Source organism: Aulonocara stuartgranti, assembly GCF_965226115.1.
Source record: "Aulonocara stuartgranti genome assembly, chromosome: 3".
Lineage (NCBI taxonomy): Eukaryota > Metazoa > Chordata > Actinopteri > Cichliformes > Cichlidae > Aulonocara > Aulonocara stuartgranti.
The window spans coordinates 11,634,236-11,655,366 of record NC_138941.1 but is presented as its reverse complement, the minus strand read 5'-3'; the positions used below and the strand labels follow the sequence as shown (position 1 = coordinate 11,655,366).

The 21,131-nt window shown below is 43.9% G+C and overlaps 2 protein-coding genes across 5 annotated transcripts in view; one reads left to right on the top strand and one right to left on the bottom strand.

The window, feature by feature from the left end:
• Positions 1–479, bottom strand: part of LOC309702178 (uncharacterized protein) — a 240,971-nt gene extending 240,492 nt beyond the window's left edge. The window contains exon 1 of the mRNA XM_082526662.1: positions 429–479. The gene's annotated coding sequence lies outside the window, so the exon portion shown is untranslated. The remainder of the gene's footprint in view (positions 1–428) is intronic.
• Positions 1–21,131, top strand: part of LOC309702173 (protein NLRC3-like) — a 132,347-nt gene that overhangs the window by 71,183 nt on the left and 40,033 nt on the right. For all 4 annotated transcript variants that reach the window (XM_082526643.1, XM_082526645.1, XM_082526644.1 and 1 more), the window contains exons 2-6: positions 395–491; positions 2,698–2,885; positions 18,112–18,237; positions 18,322–18,423; positions 20,662–20,740. In XM_082526643.1, coding sequence (XP_082382769.1) covers positions 18,149–18,237; positions 18,322–18,423; positions 20,662–20,740 — 270 coding nt within the window. In that variant the 5' untranslated portion in view covers positions 395–491; positions 2,698–2,885; positions 18,112–18,148. The remainder of the gene's footprint in view (positions 1–394; positions 492–2,697; positions 2,886–18,111; positions 18,238–18,321; positions 18,424–20,661; positions 20,741–21,131) is intronic.

Below are 21,131 nucleotides of genomic sequence, written 5' to 3'. Positions count from 1 at the left end.
CAGCAGATGAACTTTGTACCAACAACATCTTCAATAACAGAGTCTGAATGAAGCTCAGGTGTTGATGTTGCTCACTGATTGGACGCTTGCTTTCAGCTCTGCTCTCAGTCTTTACTGCACAGGTGAAGGTAGTGTGACTGGATCTATAGACTGGAAACAGAGAAACATGCTGAACATTTGAAGCTTTGCAGCAGAAATGTTCATGTTACAAATACAGCAGAGCTGATCTGGGATCAGTGTGTTCACACCTGCAGCTACAACAAGGTTTCATGTCTCCACACGTCAGCATGTGAACTTTACTCTGACTCAGTCTGAGCAGTCAGACGGCATATTTTTAAAGTTAACACATCAGCACACACAGAGCTGAGCCCCTCCCACCTGTGCTGAGTTTCAGGTGGAGTCCCGCCTCCTTCCAGGAAGCAGCTCACCTGTGTGTCCGTGTTTAGTGTCCAGGTGTGGAGTGGAGCTTGTTGTTGGTGTGTGAAGAAACTGTAAGTTTGCTTTGTTTCCTCCTTTAACAGTTTGTCTTTAGGAACTTTACTGTTTGTTCAGCTCGTGTTTGATTTCTTCACACAACAAACTGTGTGTGTTTGTATTTCCGGTCTCTCCATTAAAGTCAGTGTGTAATGTTTTCCAACAAGGCCGAGTGTCTCCGCCATTTTCTGGCCTTGTGTGATCAGAGTCCGGGAATCAGACTAAACACACTGAATGTGGCCTGAGCTCAACCGGAGAGCCGCTGAGCTCCAGATGTTTTTATTTACACGCACAGCAGGAGACAGAGAGCGCACTTTGTAAATGAATACTTCATATAGATGTGTGTTAGATACAGGTTCAACATGTCGGTCTTAAAAATACTGCGTCACAAACTGTTGGCTCCTCTCCAACAGGAAGAAGTGTTACAAAACACACAAAACTGAACTAAATTAACTAAATTATTGAGAATGATCAATGAAATGATTTTGGAAAACTGATTAACATTTACAGGAAATGGCCTGTTAGTGTTGTTAGTTTGGCTAAAAAAAAAGACTGAGTCACTGCTTTCAAAAAGTTCAGTTTTTATCATAAAATCTACATTAATCTACGTCAGTCCAGCCTCTGACCCCGTAAATATATAATAAATAAAAAATCAAATATAAACTGAAACAAGCAAACTCACCGTGGAAACTAACTGAAACTAAACAGAATTAAAAACACAAAGTGTAAAAGAAATGCAAATAAAAACTAATTAAAAATTACAAAACTACAACAACCTTGCTGTCTGTGGATATGTTTTGGGTGGAGGTTTCAGCCACCACAGATGTCTTCCTTCATTTGTCTGTAAGTCAGTGTAAGTCATTTAAAGATGGTTGCATATCTGCCACAGTGTTAATTTAAAGTTCTCACCCTTTGTGTTCAGAGGCAGCAGGTGGAGGGACAGCAGAGGACTTTTTAAAACAAATTTGATTCAGCAGGTCGGCCTCTGTTAAAAATATCACGAACTGTCCGCTCAGACTGTTCACACTGAAACAAAGATGGAGGATAAAACATGTTTTACATTTCTCAGACTGAACAAAAGTTACTGTATTAAGTTTAAAACACTGTTAATAAATCGGAACATTTAAAGATGCTTCAGTCACGGTTTTTATATTAATAGTAAGTCAGATGTTGAGCTTTGGCGTGAAAAAAGTTTTTCTTTTTTCCTGGTGAGGAAAAAAGTTTGAAAAAAATCAGTTTTAAGTTTTATATATACATATTTGATTTGTACGGGACTCATATTTTAATACTAAAGTAAACCTTTTGTCTTCTGTCTGTACAAAATACCAGATATTAAAGTGCAGATGTTACAGATGTTTATATATTTTATTATGAAACGGAACAAATGAACAGTTTAGCACAAACAAACGTTAACATGTAGATATTGTACTAAACTGCAGTGAATATGAACTCAAACTCTGACTTTTAGAAGATTAAACTTTATAGTGACGTGTAGGAGAGGAACAGATGAACACGAACTTTGACATTTGAATACAAACGAGTGATTCTGAGCATTTTTTTTCTCACCTCTCATCTTATAATATATTTGCTTATTCTTCATAAACAGTAAAAAAATCAGATCAGTGGATCTATTTTACCGTTTTAATGGCAGAATGGACAGAAGTTTTATATCTCTGTGTTTATTTTTGAGGGGATCACTGTATATCAGTACTGTTATAGTTTAATATTATTTCTGTACAACTGCTTCAGCAAAAAAGCTTAAAGTTTGAAACCAGGAGTTTCCATAGTGAGTTAAAAATATTTGCACAGCAGCTCCGAGAACTTTTATCAATATTTCTTTGAATCCTCTAAATTTCATTCATAGGTGTTGGACTGTTCATGATTTATTTAAACTCATAAGTGGGTGCAGCAGCTGAGCTTTGACCTGTGAGCTGCAGCTCAAGCTTCTTTTATGGTTCAGTGTTTAATGTGTAAACTGTTTATCACTGCAGAGACGCCTACAGGCTATCTACTGTTCAAAAGTGAATTGTTATATACAGTGTGGCAGCTGACCTTTGACCTGTGAGCTTCAGCCTCTTTGCTGAGTGTTTAATGCTCATCTATTGAAGCCTGCAGACACACCCACATATCATCTGATTCGTTCTCAGGGTTGTTTTCTGTGTGTTGGAGTTGGAACAGAAACCTGCTCCAAGATAATGATTGATCAAATTAATATCACATAAGGTGCAGCAGCTGACCTTCGATCTGTGAGCTTCAGAGTCTTTGCTGGTGTGAAGTGTTTAATGTGACGCAGTCTGCAGACACAGACGACTGCTGACGGAGAAGAAGCAGAGGATTTTCTCTGTTTCTACACAGACCTGGTCCAGACAGCAGAGAGCTGCAGAGTGAAGACGTTCATTGGAAGAAGCTGAGTAAGTTCAACGTCCTCTTTGAATCCTGGATCAGGAAGTGAATGTTTGGTGTTTAAATAAGGTTTCTGTCTTTGACTCAGTCTGCTGTCACTTTTTTAGAGAGAAAAGGAGATTTTAGATTAACTGGTGTTCCTGCTGCTCCAGCACTAAAGGACAGTATAGGTGACCGCGCTGATGCCTGTTTATAATTTCACCAAAGCTAATAAACTGTTGGCTAAATTTTCTTGTTTTCAGATGTAAACAGAGGTGAGAGGAGGAGATAATAAGGATTAAATATTATGCTGAATAACTAAATTCTGCTAGTCTGTGACATAACTCCCAGCAGCATCGCCTCATTTCTTTGACCTTTAACATGAGTTAGCTTAGCTAGCAGAGGAGCTATCTCTGCTGTCTGTCATGTGACCGAGTCAAGCGTGTGTAGTAGACTTGTTAGCATAGCTAGCAGGCTGACAGAGGCTAGCAAACTGTGTGAACACTTTGTAAGAGGTGAGCAGTAAAGAGAAGGATAAGGAGCTCCTCCAAATGCTGATAATGCACTTAACCTGAATGTTCAGTCGAAAACAATTACTTAAATTGACATTATTATTAGTATTATTATTTGTTTATTATTCATAACATGGCTCCCTACTGTAGTGGTTTGAACAACTGATCTGTGGTTATTGTGTCCCTGCAAATTCAACAATGCGCCTCAATGTAAAGCATCAAATAAATATTTTTATTATCAAGTCATTCAACCTACTGGTTGAATCACCGTAGCTCTGACAGTGAAGCACACTCATTTTTATTGGTAGTCACCTTGTAAGCAATGTTCCCTCTAAGCTGCGCACATTCGCAATTGCGCACTGTTGGCACGATCTCTGCGCAGAGAAAATCTGTGTTGAGCACACAAAAAGAATTCTAACCTGAATTGAAATTAAAGTAAATATGTGCCGGTGTTTTAGCTAGCAAAGGCTGATGTGGAGTGAAGCCACGTTAGTGACAACGTGTACAACCATTGGAGATGTGAGCAGGACAGACGGAACAATTGACAGGAAAAGTGTGGACTTTATACCAGTTTTTAAATTGTGTTGATCGGCCGCGTAAAACCAGAGTTATGATAAAAATATCTGCAATGTTTGGTTTTCTTCCTGAATACTATCGTTGTTCATATTTACTGCAGGAAGAAACGGTAAAAACGGCGTTTTATAAGGAAAACGCTCAAAAGCCTGTGAGCAAAAACAACACCAACCCCAGCCTTTCCTATTGGTCGAAAAATGTACCATGTCGACCAATCAAAACATGGCAACACGGAGTGACGGCGGTGTTTTGAGATGTGAGAGATTTGAGACGTTTAGAGCAAATCTTGTGTAGTTAGTGTGTAGTGTAGTCAATAGTGTTGTTGTGTGTGTCAGAACAATGAGGCGGCTGCTGAGTGTTACAGGTGTTACAGCAGTGACACATCTGCTGCTGTCAGGCCTGCAGGTATCAGGCTGTTGTTCTCCTTCATCTCATAGTGGACAGAAATTATTTTTTGGAGCGGCACAAATAATTTGTGTAGCATCAGATTTGATGCAGAACAGCTGATTGTTCTGTAAATAGTTTGAAATGTTTATTTTAAAAAAACACCTTGGCTGCATTTTTAGGTAAACAGCTGCAAAAAACTTTGTTTTCATAACTCAGTTACTTTTTTGAAGAAGTAACTATATAATTAATTGCCCAACATTGGTCATTATATCCTGTATGTTGCAGACAGAGTTACAGACTCTCTCCCAGACCACAGACTCATAATACAAGTCAGAGCTTTATAAAAATAGAAAAAATAAAGTTGTTTTCAAAATTGGAGTTCAAGTTATTTTTCCTTCCAATAGTGTTAACATGCTACAGGTCATGAAGAAGATTGTTTTTTTAACTTTCATTGTAAGTGTGCTAAAACAGTTAATTAAAAGTCGTCTAACAGAAATGTAAATGCTGTAAATTGATTATTTTAATAAAACATGTAACTTGGATGGATTCGACGCTGGCGTGACCACAGTGCACACGTCTAATGTCGCTCACAGTGGATCGCTCAGGGAGTTTATGTGTTCACTCAGACACATGAAACATTAGAGGGAACATTGCTTGTAAGTGCAAGCTTTAAACTCTCATGGATAAGTAAAACTCATTAGAAACACTGGCGAGCAGTGAGTGAATAACAGGTCTGACAGCAGCAGCAGGGACGGTGCTGTCAGAGTTTAACGTGGAGTCTGTTTGCACTCAAACAGTGAAGAGCAAAGAAAAGAACTTTAATGGTTCTGGGTCCTTTTGACCCAGCACTTTGCGTTTCTTGTGTTTTGGTGATGTTTTGTATTATGGTTTATGTTCTGGTTCATTTACAGTCTTATTTATGCTGTGTTAAGGTTCGTTCGATTTGGGTAAGAGAAGAAAGCAAGGCTGAGTCCAGGTATGGTGTCAAAAATAGTGATCTTTATTACACACTTTGCGCAGAAGTGTGGGAAGACAACTTGCAACAACAATCTCCGCCGGGCGGAGGCTCTTCATCCTATTATATTACCATGATGACGTCACACAGTTAGACTTTACTGGAAATGATAACAAGTTCCCCACAATTCCAAAAGTTCCCCTTATATAGACATCAGATGATATTTTAGAGAAAAACAAGTGTGTGATATGATGTGCATTTTGTGAGATTGTGTGTCCTTATAGAGAGGATGTCCTAAGACGACCTCCCTGCGTTAATAAGTGTGTTTGTGAACGTGCGTGTGTTACATGACTCTCCGTGCATGTTGGTGTAGGCCTAACTACGTGCAAAACTGAATGTAGAAGGCCAAGGTCCAACAGGACCCACCTAATCGAGTGGAGTGAACACACTGATGTAGTGCAACAGCTTAAGCAGATAAAAAGAATAATACAGAGACTGATTAAAGTGATGAGAGTATGTGTACATTAATATTTTACTCAGATTAACATAGATCTAATTAAAAGGTTATTCTGTCAACAGATTCGACAATGCTGAATGATTGATCAATACTAGTTCTGATTATAAACTGTCACCCTAAGAATACAAAACAAAATATCTTTTGTCCACACTCCTCCTCTTTGGCCATCGGCCAACTTTTACCCAAATTTTGTTTCACTCCTCCGTCCAGGCGGCCTCTCGCAATGGCATCATATGCCCCGGACCAGCTGAACCAGCTGAACCAGAATCTAGGGCCCTGCTTACCAGTTTTACCAAAATCCGCCTTACCAAAGGAATGAGACAACATCCGATCATCAATATACCTAGAAAAACTATAAGAGAAAACATGGCAGACATAAACACACCCTTCCATTGCCCAAAGACAGACATGATCCAGTCTCCCAGCCCCGTGTTCACGCCTGATTGCTCATGCATGGTTTTAGATAACATTTTCAGACTTTCAAGCGCCCTAGTGACCGTTCCGTCCGGAGCAGTATTGTTGGGAATAAAGGTGCAACACATGTCTCCAAACATTGCGCATACCCCACCTTTCTCAGCCAACAACATGTCCAGCGCCATTCGATTTTGAACTCCCATTAGCGACGTCGGACCTAATTGTTCCGCAAGGCCTTCCACTGCGTCCCTAGTGAGATTAGAGAGCCTCAGCACATTATAATGGACATAGTTAATGCGATCAACATTTTTATTTGGAGTTATCCATAAAAACACACTTTCAAAGCCGGCCGCTATCTGATTAACTAACTTATACTCATCTGGAACTCCCCTGGGAACTCCTTTTGAGTCAATCCAGGTAGGCGAGTCCCATCTTGGATCATACCTGTGCATACCCCTTGTGCTTCTCCTTCGTCTGGCTGTCGACGCATTCGTACCCTGCTGTGGAAGTGTTCCTAGTCTACTCCCCATAAGCATCAACGGTGCACCTAAGCGCACCAAAGCACAGGTCCCCACACTCCCCAGGGGAACCTGCGCCAAAAGGGTGTAATGCCCACAATAATAATATAGCCCACCCCTTGCCCAGGTGCCTATAATTGTGTTTGGGTCACTTACATTATTGGTAGTCCTGCCTGGAATCGTCCTCTGACACCAACTTGGATCAATCCTTCCTACCGTATATCTCACTCTGTCTGTAGAGAACTCAAAACAGGTATAATTATTTCGTTTAGGTGTGAATGAACCTGGTTGTGTACGTTTATCAATTGGCGGATATAAACCTGACAAAGTAGTGCAGTTACCTGTGTTCGCCGCCTCTCTAGTTAACCTCAGCATACAATCATAACCCCACTTATCCTCTGGATACAGAGGAGCGGGTTCAGTAAACAAACGAGGTCTAGCTGTAGCACAAGCAACACAATCAACCACTTCCTGCTCTTTAGCATTTTGAGCCACCCAATCTAACCAAAGATTCCTATCACCAAAACCTGTGGCCCGCTCTATTAACTCCTGAGGTTTTAATCTGGTATAGTCAGTGGCAACAAACCATTTCTCCTCCGAGTCCTTGTAAGTAACTGTCTCTAAGGGATCCATTGGCTCCGTGAGATTCATTGCAGGGTCGTTTACTATTAGTTTAGCTCCCGGATTGAATAAATTCACCCGAATTACCCCAAATGGATCTGTCCCTGCTTTATCTATCCCTATGACTAGATAAAGCGCACCTCCCTCATACCCTGGTTCAGGGAGTTCACTCCATGGTCCTAGGGAAAGAGTGACAGGGTTATTGGTAACAGAAAAATCTCTTTGAATGGCTATCCCTTCAAGGGCCTCTGGCACCGTTGGCTGCCATCCTACTCCTGTCCAAGCAACCACATCCTGCCAAGAACACCACTGATCTGTTATATAAGTGAAAACGTCTCCCTCGGTTGACGGGCCCCACACTGACTGAGGGTAGCATATCATCGGATGATAACAAACCCACACATCATAGGTTCTCCAGCTGCTACTGTCTCCTGGGCATCCAATTACCTCACACACATCAAATGTGAACGCTGTCGCGGACCCGTTAACGTACCCAAATTCGACACCGCCACTGGCTTTGAGACACGCATCGTTCCCACCTGAGCCAACCTCCCGCTTAAATCGCATGGATAGACCTCTGCGTCTGGGCAATTCACCTGTCTGCCAAAAAACAAACAAACATATTATAACACTTATCAACCCCAATATCCCCGTTAGTTTCCAATTTTCCCACAGTTTCATGATCACTGTACCCGGGCTCTTTTACTTTTACTTTAAACTTTGTGATAAGAATATAAGATGATGAGTATAAAAATATGCGATTAACATACAACTATTACGATTCCTTTAAACTATCAAATACTTTTAGACTAGAGCCCTAGCCTATTAAAAACCCAGAATGAATTAACTCTTGGCGTGTGACGCTCCTCTTCTTTCTTCGCCTCCACCAGGTGGACTACTGGGGAGGACCGGTGCACAGGGGGAGAGGATTATTCTGCCTCTATGTTCCCCCCTGTGTTGGTTGAGGTGGAGCTTAGCTCCAGCAAGCTCTCGTCCGCGACTGCACACTGAGACCAATGATACCAGGTCTCTCCTTTCCCCTTCAGACGGACCGCACTGGTGGTTCGGGCAGTTACTTCGAATGGTCCGGTCCACCTTGGATCTCTCCACTTTCGCTTAATGACCTTCAACCACACCGCCTTGGCATCGGGGACGGACCTGTCCTCCGCTTTCACCCCCTCTCCAACCTGTTGTGTGAAACTAGACACAAGAGCTTTTAATTCTTTCCAACATTCAATATGTTTTCTGTTACTCTTTATACTTTCTTCCGCCGGGACTGTTGTCCAGGGACCTGGAAACTGTCGTCCTGTCAACAGCTCATATGGTGTGAACCCTGTGGATTGATTAACACAACATCTTATTATCATTAATGCAATGGGCAGGGCTGCCACCCAATTTAGCCCCGTCTGAGCAGAAATTTTAGCGATTTTATTCTTCAAGTTTAGATTAATTCTTTCTACCTTCCCCTGCGACTGGGGGTGATATACAGTGCCAAATCTATGTTGCAACCCCAGCTTCTGTTCTACCTCTGCCAAATCTTTGTTTTTGAAATGAGTCCCATTGTCTGACCTAATTCTCTTAGGAAAACCATGCCGGGGGATGTAATGATTGATTAAACACTTAATCACACTTTTTGCATCCTCCCTTTTTGTTGGCCATGCCTCGGGCCATCCCGTCAGAGCATCTACACTTACCAGATGGCGGCGCCATCTATCCAAGATGGCGCCGCGTATGGATGCCCTGGTGCTTCAGTGCGTTACTTTTGTCTTGTTTTTGTGCATTTCTTCTGTGTCTGGGCACTCCTCTGGATATTCTTACACCAGAGAAGAGCTCCTTAACTGCAGGACTACAACGCCTGTGGATTTATTTCCAATATTTGTCGCATCTGCGGCAGATTTACTGCTGACTCTGATCAGGAAAGTGAGACGTCGAAAGAGAGGTAAGCGAGCCGGCGTACTCGTGCGTTTGAGGAAACGCGGACTGAGAACGGCCCTTCCTGGGATCTTCCTTTCTAATGTACGCTCACTCTGGAATAAGATAGACGAACTGGCCCTGATGAGAAGCATGAACAGAGACTTTGCCTCCTCCTGTGTCTTATGTTTTACGGAGTCGTGGCTCAGTGAGGACATCCCGGACTGCGCGCTCAAGCTGGAGGGCTTTCATCTGCTGCGCACGGACCGGCAGGCCGCTCTCTCCGGTAAAACCAAAGGTGGAGGTGTCTGCTTCTACATCAATAGTGGCTGGTGCACAGATGTAACAGTGATTGCTCAGCACTGCTCTCCCTCTCTGGAATATCTTTTTATTCACTGCAAACCGTTTTATTCTCCGCGGGAGTTTGCTTCATTCATCCTGGCCGCTGTTTACATCCCGCCAGACGCGGATGCGCGAGCAGCTCAGTGCGCACTCGCAGAGCAGATTCTCCACACGGAGCGGACATACCCGGACTCTCTCATCATTGCTCTTGGGGACTTTAACAAAGCCAATCTGAGCCATGAGCTTCCGAAATACAAGCAGTATATTAAATGCCCGACCAGAGAGGAGAGGACATTGGACCACTGCTACAGCACGATCAGCGGGGCCTATCGCGCGGTGCCGCGCGCTTCACTCGGACTTTCTGATCACGTCATGATCCACCTAATCCCCGCGTACAGACAGAGGCTGAAGCTCTCCAAACCTGTCGTGAGGACCAAAAAACTGTGGAGCAACGAGGCTGTGGAGGAGCTTCGCACGTGTTTGGAGACCACAGACTGGGACACATTGAAGGCTGCTTCTAACAGCTTGGACGAGTTTACGGACACTGTCACCTCCTATATCCACTTCTGTGAGGACAGCATTGTGCCATCACGCACCAGGGTGAGTTATAACAATGACAAACCCTGGTTTACCCCTAAACTCAAAAAGCTGTGGCTGGAAAAGAGTAAGGCGTTCAGAAGCGGAGACAGGGACTGCTACAGAGAGGCCAAGTACAAGTTCACTAAGGAAGTGGACATTGCCAAACATCAGCACTCTGAGAAGATGCAGCAGCAGATCTCAGAGAATGACTCGGCCTCTGTGTGGAAAGGTTTTAGGAATATTACAAACTACAAGCCTAAAACCCCCCACTCCACTGACGACTTGCTCTTGGCCAACACCCTCAACGACTTCTACTGTCGTTTTGACGAGCCATCAGGCAGCCTTCACACCTCCAACGACCCCAACAATAGAGGCACTTTGGACACTCATTCCCCCACCTCTCCCCCCTCCATAGAGCCATCACCACCTTCAAACTGTTCACCTACAACACCCCCCTCCTCACCCCACACAAAAGAGGATTTCACACCACCTCCTCTGACCACAACTCTTCATATTCATGAAGCAGATGTGAGGAAGCAGTTTAAGAATCTGAATGCTCGGAAAGCTCCCGGCCCAGACGGTGTGTCTCCTGCCACCCTCAGACACTGTGCAAACGAGCTGGCCCCAGTGTTTTCTGGCATCTTCAACTCCTCACTGCAGGCATGTCATGTGCCTGCCTGCTTCAAGTCCTCTACCATAATCCCTGTCCCCAAGAAACCTAGGATCACTGGACTAAATGACTACAGACCCGTGGCTCTGACATCTGTGGTCATGAAGTCATTTGAGCGCCTAGTTCTCTCCCATCTCAAGACCCTCACGGCCCCCCTCCTGGACCCCCTGCAGTTTGCATATAGAGCCTACAGGTCTGTAGACGACGCCATCAACATGGCCCTACACTTCATCCTGCAGCATCTGGACTCCCCAGGAACCTACGCCAGGATCCTGTTTGTGGACTTCAGCTCTGCCTTCAACACCATCCTTCCAGACCATCTCCGAGGCAAGCTTTCCCAGATGAATGTGCCTGATCCCATCTGCCGGTGGATCACTGACTTCCTGACGGACAGGAAGCAGCACGTGAGGCTGGGGAAGAATGTCTCGGACTCCCGGACCATCAGCACCGGCTCCCCTCAGGGCTGTGTTCTTTCTCCTCTGCTCTTCTCCCTGTACACCAACTGCTGCACCTCCACCCACCAGTCTGTCAAGCTAATCAAGTTCGCAGATGACACCACCGTCATTGGGCTCATCTCTGACGGGGATGAGTCTGCCTACAGGAGGGAGGTTGAACGTCTGGTGTCCTGGTGCAGCCACAACAACCTGGTGCTGAATGCCCAGAAGACAGTGGAGATTATTGTGGACTTCAGGAAGCACACAGCCCCACTCCCCCCCATCATCCTGACTGACACCCCCATCACCTCTGTGGACTCATTCCGCTTCCTGGGTACCACCATCACCCAGGACCTGAAGTGGGAGCCCACCATCACCTCCGTCATCAAGAAAGCCCAGCAGAGGATGTACTTCCTGAGGCAGCTGAAGAAATTCAACCTGCCAACACGGACGATGATGCAATTCTACACTGCAATCATCGAGTCCATCCTCACCTCCTCCATCACCGTGTGGTACGCTGGAGCCACTATCAGGGACAAACAGAGACTGCAGCGTGTTGTGCGCTCTGCTGAGAAGGTGATTGGCTGCAGACTCCCATCTCTGCAGGACCTGTACACCTCCAGGACACTGCGGCGTGCAGCCCGGATCTCAGCTGACCCTTCTCACCCTGGACACAGTCTGTTTGACCTGCTCCCCTCAGGCAGGAGGCTCCGGTCCATTCGCACCAGAACCTCTCGCCACAAGAACAGTTTCTTCCCCTCTGCTGTTGGACACATGAACAATAACCACATGACTGTCCCCGCCACTAACACATGACCCTACGCTGTGTCACTGCATCATTTCATGTCTGGCACTGATCACCACCTGCACTCATGTATATATCTTTCTACGTAGCACTCATAATTCTTACTCTCATGTATATATGTTTGGCACTGATCACCACCTGCACTCATGTATATATCTCATGTATATCTCATGCACATATCTTTCTTTCTACATAGCACTTTAATTCTTATTGTCTGCACTGAAGCACCGCAGCAATTTCCTAATGTTGTAAACCTCAACATCTGGCAATAAACCCATTCTGATTCTGATTCTGATTCTGATTCAGTAGATATCGAACTCCTCCTGGCCCTGAATCAATCATGTCAGTGAAGTCAATCACAATCTCTTCACCTGGTCTCTCTGGGATGGGAAACTTACCTGCCTCCGGTTTAATCACTGGCTTTGGATTGTGTCTCCCACAGATCAGACACGTCCTGGCTTTTTCCTTAATCATATCCTTCAAAAAGGGATGCCACCAATGGCACAGATGTCTCCCCATCTGGGCCACACCTACATGACCAAGCCCATGCGCTTCGGCAATCTTCTGTTTTGCCAGGTTGGCGGTCAACACTGGTCGTCCGTCAGGTCCTCGCCAGAGACCTCCTTCTTCCCAAGCTCCTCGACTCTTCCAGACCCCCTTTTCTACCGGTGCCGCCGCCTCTTGGGCTTTCCTGGCCTCCTCTAGCATGTTGACTCCTTGTTCTTCCTCCACAGCTATTTGCACCATTTGCCGTGATGCTTTATAGCCTGCTGCCTCTTTCGCAGCTCGATCGGCTTCCTGATTTCCTCTGGCCACCATGCCAGTCCCCGAGGAGTGGCCTTTACACTTTATGATACTCACCTCCTCTGGATCTCCCAGGGCCTGCTCAAGTTCCTCCATTTCCTTTTTGTGGCAGATTGGTGCATTCTCAGCTGTCCTGAATCCTGCTCTTCTCCATTGGGCCAGCTCCACGTGAGCTGCTCCAAAGGCATAAGCTGAGTCCGTGTAAATGTTAACTCTTTTTCCTTTTGCAAGTCTTAGGGCTCGACTTAGAGCAATTACTTCTGCTCTTTGGGCTGACTGCTGTCCTTCAAGTCTTCCAGCCTCCTTGACTTCAAATTCAGCCCCTTTTCTGCAAACTACCGCGTAGCCTGCTTTCAGTCCTTCCTCATCTCTGTAGCAGCATCCATCCGTGAACCAATCTTCAGCTCCTGTCAGAGGTTCTGCTTTCAAGTCTTCTCTTATCTTCTCATCAACTTCAGCTCTCTTTCTGCAATGTGAGAACCCACATTGGCTCACATTGATTTTCGTGATTTATTTACTGAAGCCGCCAAGTCCTTTTCCAATGCCTCAAGCGTTTGTACTACGCTTTGTGGTGAGGCTACGCCTTCTTCCTCCAGTCTTTTCAACATCCGTTCCAACTTTATCACAGCGTCTCGGTTGTCAGATACTCTCCCAACAACATGGCCTTGCCACTGTTCTTTCTCAAGGTTGTCAACCATCGACCTCTGACTGGTTTTTTGGCTCGCCTTTAATGGCGCCTTCTGATACTGCAGTGAAGGTGAATCTTCCTCTGAGGTCCAGACCTCCTGGGATGGATTTCCCTGGGTGAGCTGTTGTGGTGTCACCTGACCTGTACTCGTGGAAGCCACCGGTTGAGCTTCTTCTGTAGCTCCATCTGGGCTGAAAATAGAGGGAGGGACCAAGATCACCCCCCGTGTAGTGCTTCCTTGTGATGTCCCAGCAGCTGGGTGGGGCTGACTTACCTGTGATCCAGCTGCCGCTGATTGAGGCTGCCCCACTCTTGTGTCTGCCCCCTCCTTTAACAGTTCCTGTCTTTCCTTCCGGCCCCCAGAGAGTGCCACCCTCCAAAGTCACCACTGGACAGATATAAGGAGGGGGTGGGGCACTCAGGAATTCCTTCAGGCTGGGATATAATGTTGCCTTAGCCTCGGCTTCCTTTGTTAAGACTGGTTTAATGTCCTTCACTTCCTCTTGCATCCAGTGAGAAACGCCTTGGGAGACAATCATAAGCTTGCAATACTTACTTTGTTTTTCAATCATGAGCTTCTTTTCAGCCTTTAATTTTCTCCCCTGCAAACGTCCCACATGTTCCTCTTCAAGCTCTTTAATCCTCTTCTCACAGTTCTCACCTTCAACTTGGAAGATAGAATGAAGAGGAGTTCTGTCCTCCAACGTCTTCTGTTGATTTTCACATAATTCTTTTACTTCTTTTTCCAGATCTTGACACTGGCGGGCACTCTCCTTTGAAGTTCCTTCAGCAGTAATTTTAATTGCTTTCTTCAATTGCTGTATTTGCTCCTTCAGTGGCTTGTATCTCTTTCCCCCACCAGGGGTCGCCTTTTCCTCTTCAGCCATTTAGCTTTTTTCGACCTCACTTACCTTACCAAAATGGCCGAACAGTGACTACCAGTGACGCTCCTAGGCTCCTCCTTTTGGGGTTGCCTCACTGTATTTCCCCTTTCGGCAGTCAGGTTTGACCAGCTTGTGGGATTCTAACTTCCACTAGGCTCCAGCCTGAGAGAGAGAGAGAGAGAGAGAGAGAGAGAAAGAAACCGCCCACAGACACAGATACACACACACACACACACACACACACACTCTAATCCTCCTTTACAAGAGAAACTTCACAAACCTCTACTGCAACAGTTTTAAGCACGCAAAGCCAGCGAAAATTCAATCTCACATTCACTCCTTAACCACTACAAAGTTTTTACACACAAAACTAATCCACTCAATCTACCATGCACGCAGTTTCTCTCCTTATAGAGAGAGAATCAACCGCTCTTTATAGGACTTTATATAGGCAACATCAAAATAAAGCACAGATCTCTGGGTTCCAGGCCGAGGAGGAAATATAACCCAACCAGAAAATCTCCCAACAATCACACACAATACTCAATTTTCGTCAATATCCTTAGCTGTCCTCCTATTTTACAGGAGTTTTTCACGAGAGATCATTACACATTAAATCCTATCCAATCATACTCACTTTAGGGAACACACACTCACAAGATTACAAGGTTTAATTTCTTTAATATACTAAAATCTTTTAACCACACTTCTGAAACACACCTTCACCTAACCCAAACGAAACTAAGAAACATAGCAATGGAGAAATAGGGAGACGAAACACAGCCAGCTGCCACACACACACCGCCCCTCCTTCTCCTAAGAAGAAATACACACACACACACAGCCTGAGCGCTCGGCTCGGCCCCCACCTTTTTTCTCTCCACAGAGGAGCGCGTGCCCGCGACTTCTCTTTTTTTTAAAATATAACCACACTGCTCCTCTGCTAGAGAGAAAAGAAAGGAGTTTTTCCTGTTCTCACTCTGGAAGCACACAGACAGTTTATGCAGTCTATATAAGTAATTTACACTTATATTCACACGCACAGGTAATTTATATTCTATTTACACACGGGCCCGTATAGACATAAGAAAAACACCATATGCCAGAACAACTTATCTTCTCTATTTCTCTGCTGGTGTTCCTAAACTTTAGACTGATTTAAAAGCATCTTTCAGCCCAGGGCCGCGCCCTTGCTGATCAATTAACATTTCAAGGACGCCGCCTTGAAAACGGTCAGATTCCTAAGTCCTAATTAATTTAAAACTGCTTCCCGTCAGGCAAAAACAAGGATCTCCACCAGCCGTGTGAACTATCCCAGGTCACACTTTTGGCTTTACTTAAAGTTCACAAGTCCCCAACGTTAAGGTTACAGCCGGGTCCCTGACCCTGTCAATCAAAATAGCGCAGTAAGGAAAGTGAACCCCTTGTTCACTTTGGTTTTTAAGGGGTGCCCGAAATCCCCAGGGGACCACCCTGGCTTTAAGCCTGATTATGCGTCCACAATCAGGAGTCACCGCCACGTGCTGAGCAACTGCGCCCTTAGGGGCCACGCCCCCGTCCTAAGAAAGTTTACTCAAGGTATTATAAGCATCAAAGTGAGGCCTCCACCCTCAACTATTAATTACCTGACACCCGAAACCGCGTTTCTGCTGATCAATAAAACCAAATACCCTACACTACCGGTTGATTGGCTGGCACCCAATCAACTCAACATTACTTTAAACCCTTTAAACCGTATTAACTTAAACACATAACCTCTTAACTCAAAAGTTCACTCCCAAAATAAACACCAATACATTTACTCAGTCCAATATTCCCTAAAGTTTTAACACTAATTATCCCAAAAAATCACTATGGACAAACACCAGAAGCCCATACTGAGTGAATATTATTTTTAGCTTTACTTCCAATTTTAGCGCCTTTGGATAAACAGGTGGCACTACTCACCTTTTTACTTCGCCTGGCGTCACTCAGATAAGCTGCTGGCCTTCGTCGCTTTGTCACCTCCAAGAAGCAGCCGCAATCTCTTCTCCTCCCCAACCGGGTTTTCGGCACCAAAAATTGTTAAGGTTCGTTCGATTTGGGTAAGAGAAGAAAGCAAGGCTGAGTCCAGGTATGGTGTCAAAAATAGTGATCTTTATTACACACTTTGCGCAGAAGTGTGGAAAGACAACTTGCAACAACAATCTCCGCCGGGCGGAGGCTCTTCATCCTATTATATTACCATGATGACGTCACACAGTTAGACTTTACTGGAAATGATAACAAGTTCCCCACAATTCCAAAAGTTCCCCTTATATAGACATCAGATGATATTTTAGAGAAAAATAAGTGTGTGATATGATGTGCATTTTGTGAAATTGTGTGTCCTTATAGAGAGGATGTCCTAAGATGACCTCCCTGTGTTAATAAGTGTGTTTGTGAACGTGCGTGTGTTACATGACTCTCCGTGCATGTTGGTGTAGGCCTAACTACGTGCAAAACTGAATGTAGAAGGCCAAGGTCCAACAGGACCCACCTAATCGAGTGGAGTGAACACACTGATGTAGTGCAACAGCTTAAGCAGATAAAAAGAATAATACAGAGACTGGTTAAAGTGATGAGAGTATGTGTACATTAATATTTTACTCAGATTAACATAGATCTAATTAAAAGGTTATTCTGTCAACAGATTCGACAATGCTGAATGATTGATCAATACTAGTTCTGATTATAAACTGTCACCCTAAGAATACAAAACAAAATATCTTTTGTCCACAGCTGCTTTGAGTTTCTTATACTTCCTGTTTAGTTCCTTGATCATTAGATTCCCTCTGTGCCTCTGTGTGCCTCTGTGTGTGTCTGTGTTAATGTGTGTTTGTGTGTGTCTGTGTGTGTCTGTGTTAATGTGTGTTTGTGTGTGTTTGTGTGAGGCCTGGTGCTCCATTCTATATTTCCTCAGCGTGTCATGTCTCTCTTGTCTCCTCTTTCCCTCGCTCACTCTCGTCTGCCTTTCCTCCACTCCTCTGACAAGCTCACGTGTCAGTGTTGCGTTCCTTTGTTTGCTGTTTTATTGTGAAAGTCTTGCATTCTTTGTTCAGTGTGTTTCATTTTTCCTGTGAAGGTTCTCAGTCATCCAGGTCATCATAGTTTAAGGAGCTTGGAAAGAAAAGCATCTGGACTTCTGTAAGTTGCTTGAAGATGTTTCGCCGTTATATTCGGGTCCTACCCTGTCTGCATTACGCAGCCAGTTCAAGACCAACATTTTTCTAGTTTCCCAAACACTAAATCAGTGTGTGTGCAGTTCTCTGCAAACTCAGCAGGAAGAATTAGTGTGAAGCTTTAACTCTGCTGATCCTCTTTGAATCCTGGATCAGCTGAAATGTTTAAAATGTTGTTCACACGTGTTGGACAGACTGAAGCTTCCAGTCACAGTGAATCAGTGTGTGTCAGTGAATGCATCGTGTGTGCTTCAGGCTCCATCTAGTGGACTGATAGCAGAGCGGCTGATGGCAGCTTCCTCTGCCTCACACTGCTGTCTGACTGCATCCAGCTGACACTGAGATGAAGCAGGAAAGAAGCAGCTGATATTTGGACAGCACACATGATGAAAGGAGGATTTCAGCTGATGTGCACATGAATGATTTGTGTTTCCTCTGCAGGTAGAAAGTGTGTGTGAGCTGATGTGAATTGAGCAGCATGGATCAGTGTGAGGACAGAGAGGAGGGAGCCCCTCCCTCTAAAAGCACTCTGTGTGGGGAACATGAGAGCCAGACCAAAGCTCAGAGGTGAGATGACCATCTCTAACTGTCCATGACTCTTCTCCATGTCACAGCTCAGCACTCACATCACTGCTGCATCATTCTTCACAGGAACCAGCCTGGACCTCCACCCAGCTCTGTGTCCTTACAGAGTGACTGGTCTAAAGGTCGCTTCATTGATTTTAAAGTCCAGCCTGTGTCTGCTGCAGAGAGGTGAGCTGTTAGCAACATGAACTCTTTGATTAAACTGCTTGATGTTGTTGGATATAAACTACAAACACGTCGTTCCCTCAGTCCCATTTAAACTGTCTTTTAAAACAAGCCTTTGGTTTCTAAACAACTGAAAACCCACTTCAGCAAACAGGAAGTGATCAGAGCGTCCGTCCACTTCCTGTCAGGCCCTGCAAACATTTCATATTGAAGAAAAGTAGTTGACATCTCACATTTTTACTCCACCACATTCAACCATTTTGACATTTTACAGCATGAAACTCTTGTCACATGACTCCTGTTATGTTATAGAGTCATGTGACCACCAGGGAGGGATTTGTATGGATGAAACACATTCAAATCAATCTGATTCATCAATGGAAACATTTTTGGTGTAAATGCAGCAACACTGAAAACGCTGAAGATAAAAACACAACAGATGAAATATGAACAAATCGAGGCTTTGAATACACGTGTGTGTGTTTGAGACACAGAGATAAATGGATTGTGTGTCTGTCCTATTGCTGCGTGAGGATTTTATTGTAGATTTTGTGCGTGTACACTTTTGACCACGAAGGTGTTGAAAGGGCGTAAAACAGTTGGAGGCACCAGAGTGAACACTAGTGCTGTCAGTAGATTAAAACATGACTAATTAATGACACAATCTTCTGTCATTAATCCTGATTAATCACAATTACTTGATCAATAGCTGCAGTTACATTTTTCCAACTTTATATTTAAGCCTGTAACAGACGTTTACACCATATAATGAAGTCAATGCAGAATAAACACAAAGAATGTTAAACGCTTCAATTCAAAGAGACTTTGAATAGTTTTCAGTCTTTAACTCAGCTTCTCTGCTGTAAATACAACTTTGTAACAAACATATATACTAAAAGCTAAGTGTGCACTAATATATAATAATATATAATCTATGTTACTGCTGTTAATGAAAATGTTTAATCAGACTCATCACAGGGTTACTGTGGATTCATTTGGATTAATCACCATTAAACATCATTTTTAATGTAAACGAATCAAATTTCATTTCATGAGCAAACAGACTCGAGAGAAAAGGGCAAATTTACACACTTAACATGTTTATTGAACATGTAAACATTGATTAACCTCCTGAATGAGCCGACCCCCCCAGGGACAGTCCTGCATGCTAATGATGGGCTCTGCTCTGTACCTGCAGGATTCTGTCAGCCACAAACTCCTCAGCTGATCCTGAGTCTGAGCCCATCTGTCAAACAATCATTTTCTTCACAGGTCTGTGGAGGTGGCACTGATCCTGCAGCAGTCTAACACTCTCTGTCACTCTTCTTCAAGTCTTTGACACGAGGAACCAAAACTATGTTATTAACAACACTAACAGGTCTGCAGTTTGTCCACTTGGCAGTTGTGTCATCAGTGCTTTGCATCGTTGTGATATTTTAAGCTGGAAGTGCTTCGGTGAAAAGAAAATTCCTTCTGTCACGATGTGCAGAGTCCTTCATGTTGGTCGGCTGGTCCGTCTTGTTATTTTTTTAATGCTCAAACTTTCCATCGGGAGGTCAGTGTGTGTTTGTCATCTTCCATATTGAGCTGATTGGTTCAGCTGCCGTCACTAACAGATGTGCTGCACATCTGCACGTGTGCAAAGGTAACTCTACTCGGACAAACTGCTCGAAGTGCGTTGATAGAAACATTTCAGTGATTTTGAGTCGTTCTGCGCTCCAGATGTGTCGTGTTAAAGGTTTTTATCATGTTAATCATGATAACAGATGAACCCCTAACCCTAACCCTACATGTTAATTTTGACAGCACTGGTAAATCCTTTTTAATGTTCTTCTGTCAGATCATTGATTAGACTCGACTCCAAATACGAGACTCAGAAAACTCAAATGAAAACTCAAATCAAAGCAATGAGAAAAGGACTTCTTGTGTTAGAATGAAAACATATGGAAGTGGTCAGGTTTCAAACACTCGATGAATCTACTGCACAGTTACATTCAGGGACCTTTGGCCTCCTGAGAGCATTAGTTGATGGTTCATCACAGTTTTCTCAAAGTTTCCTCTGAGCTTCTGCAGCATCATCACTTCCATCACTGATGAAAGAAAGTTCATAGAAAACAGAAAATATATCTTCACAATCTGAGAGTTTAAAACTTGACAGACTTGATTCAGATGAAGTTATTTGAGCAGAAACTCCTGGATCTTTATCCTGTGTTGATCTAATCCTTCATGGTTCCTCCACAGAGTGGACCAGCAGAGCTCAGAGGTTCCCAGTGGTCAGTCTGCCCAGCAGCATCAAACACAGCTGGACTCCATATTTATGGTCTGTACATGTACAACAACTACTTTATTATTAATATTAATAATAATGCATTTATTTATAGGTCCCTTTCAGAACACCAAGGACTCTGTGGACTAAACGACCAAAAGAAAACAAACTTTGAAATCAGACGGTGCAAATGTGATCACAGGGAAACGTTTTAAACATCGAGGCTTTAAACAGAAACCAAAGTGAAACAGTTTGTAGTCGAGATCAGTGGGAATGAAGCTGAATAACTGTTTCTTCAATATCTTTGAGCTCTTAAAAAAAGAAAAACTAGCTGAAAGTCTGGCTGCTCTTATGAAAAGTACAGAGAAATTATGGGTCGCTCAACACTTGTGCACAATATAAGAGTTTAAATAAATCTAAAGAATAACTCAAAATCCTACAATCA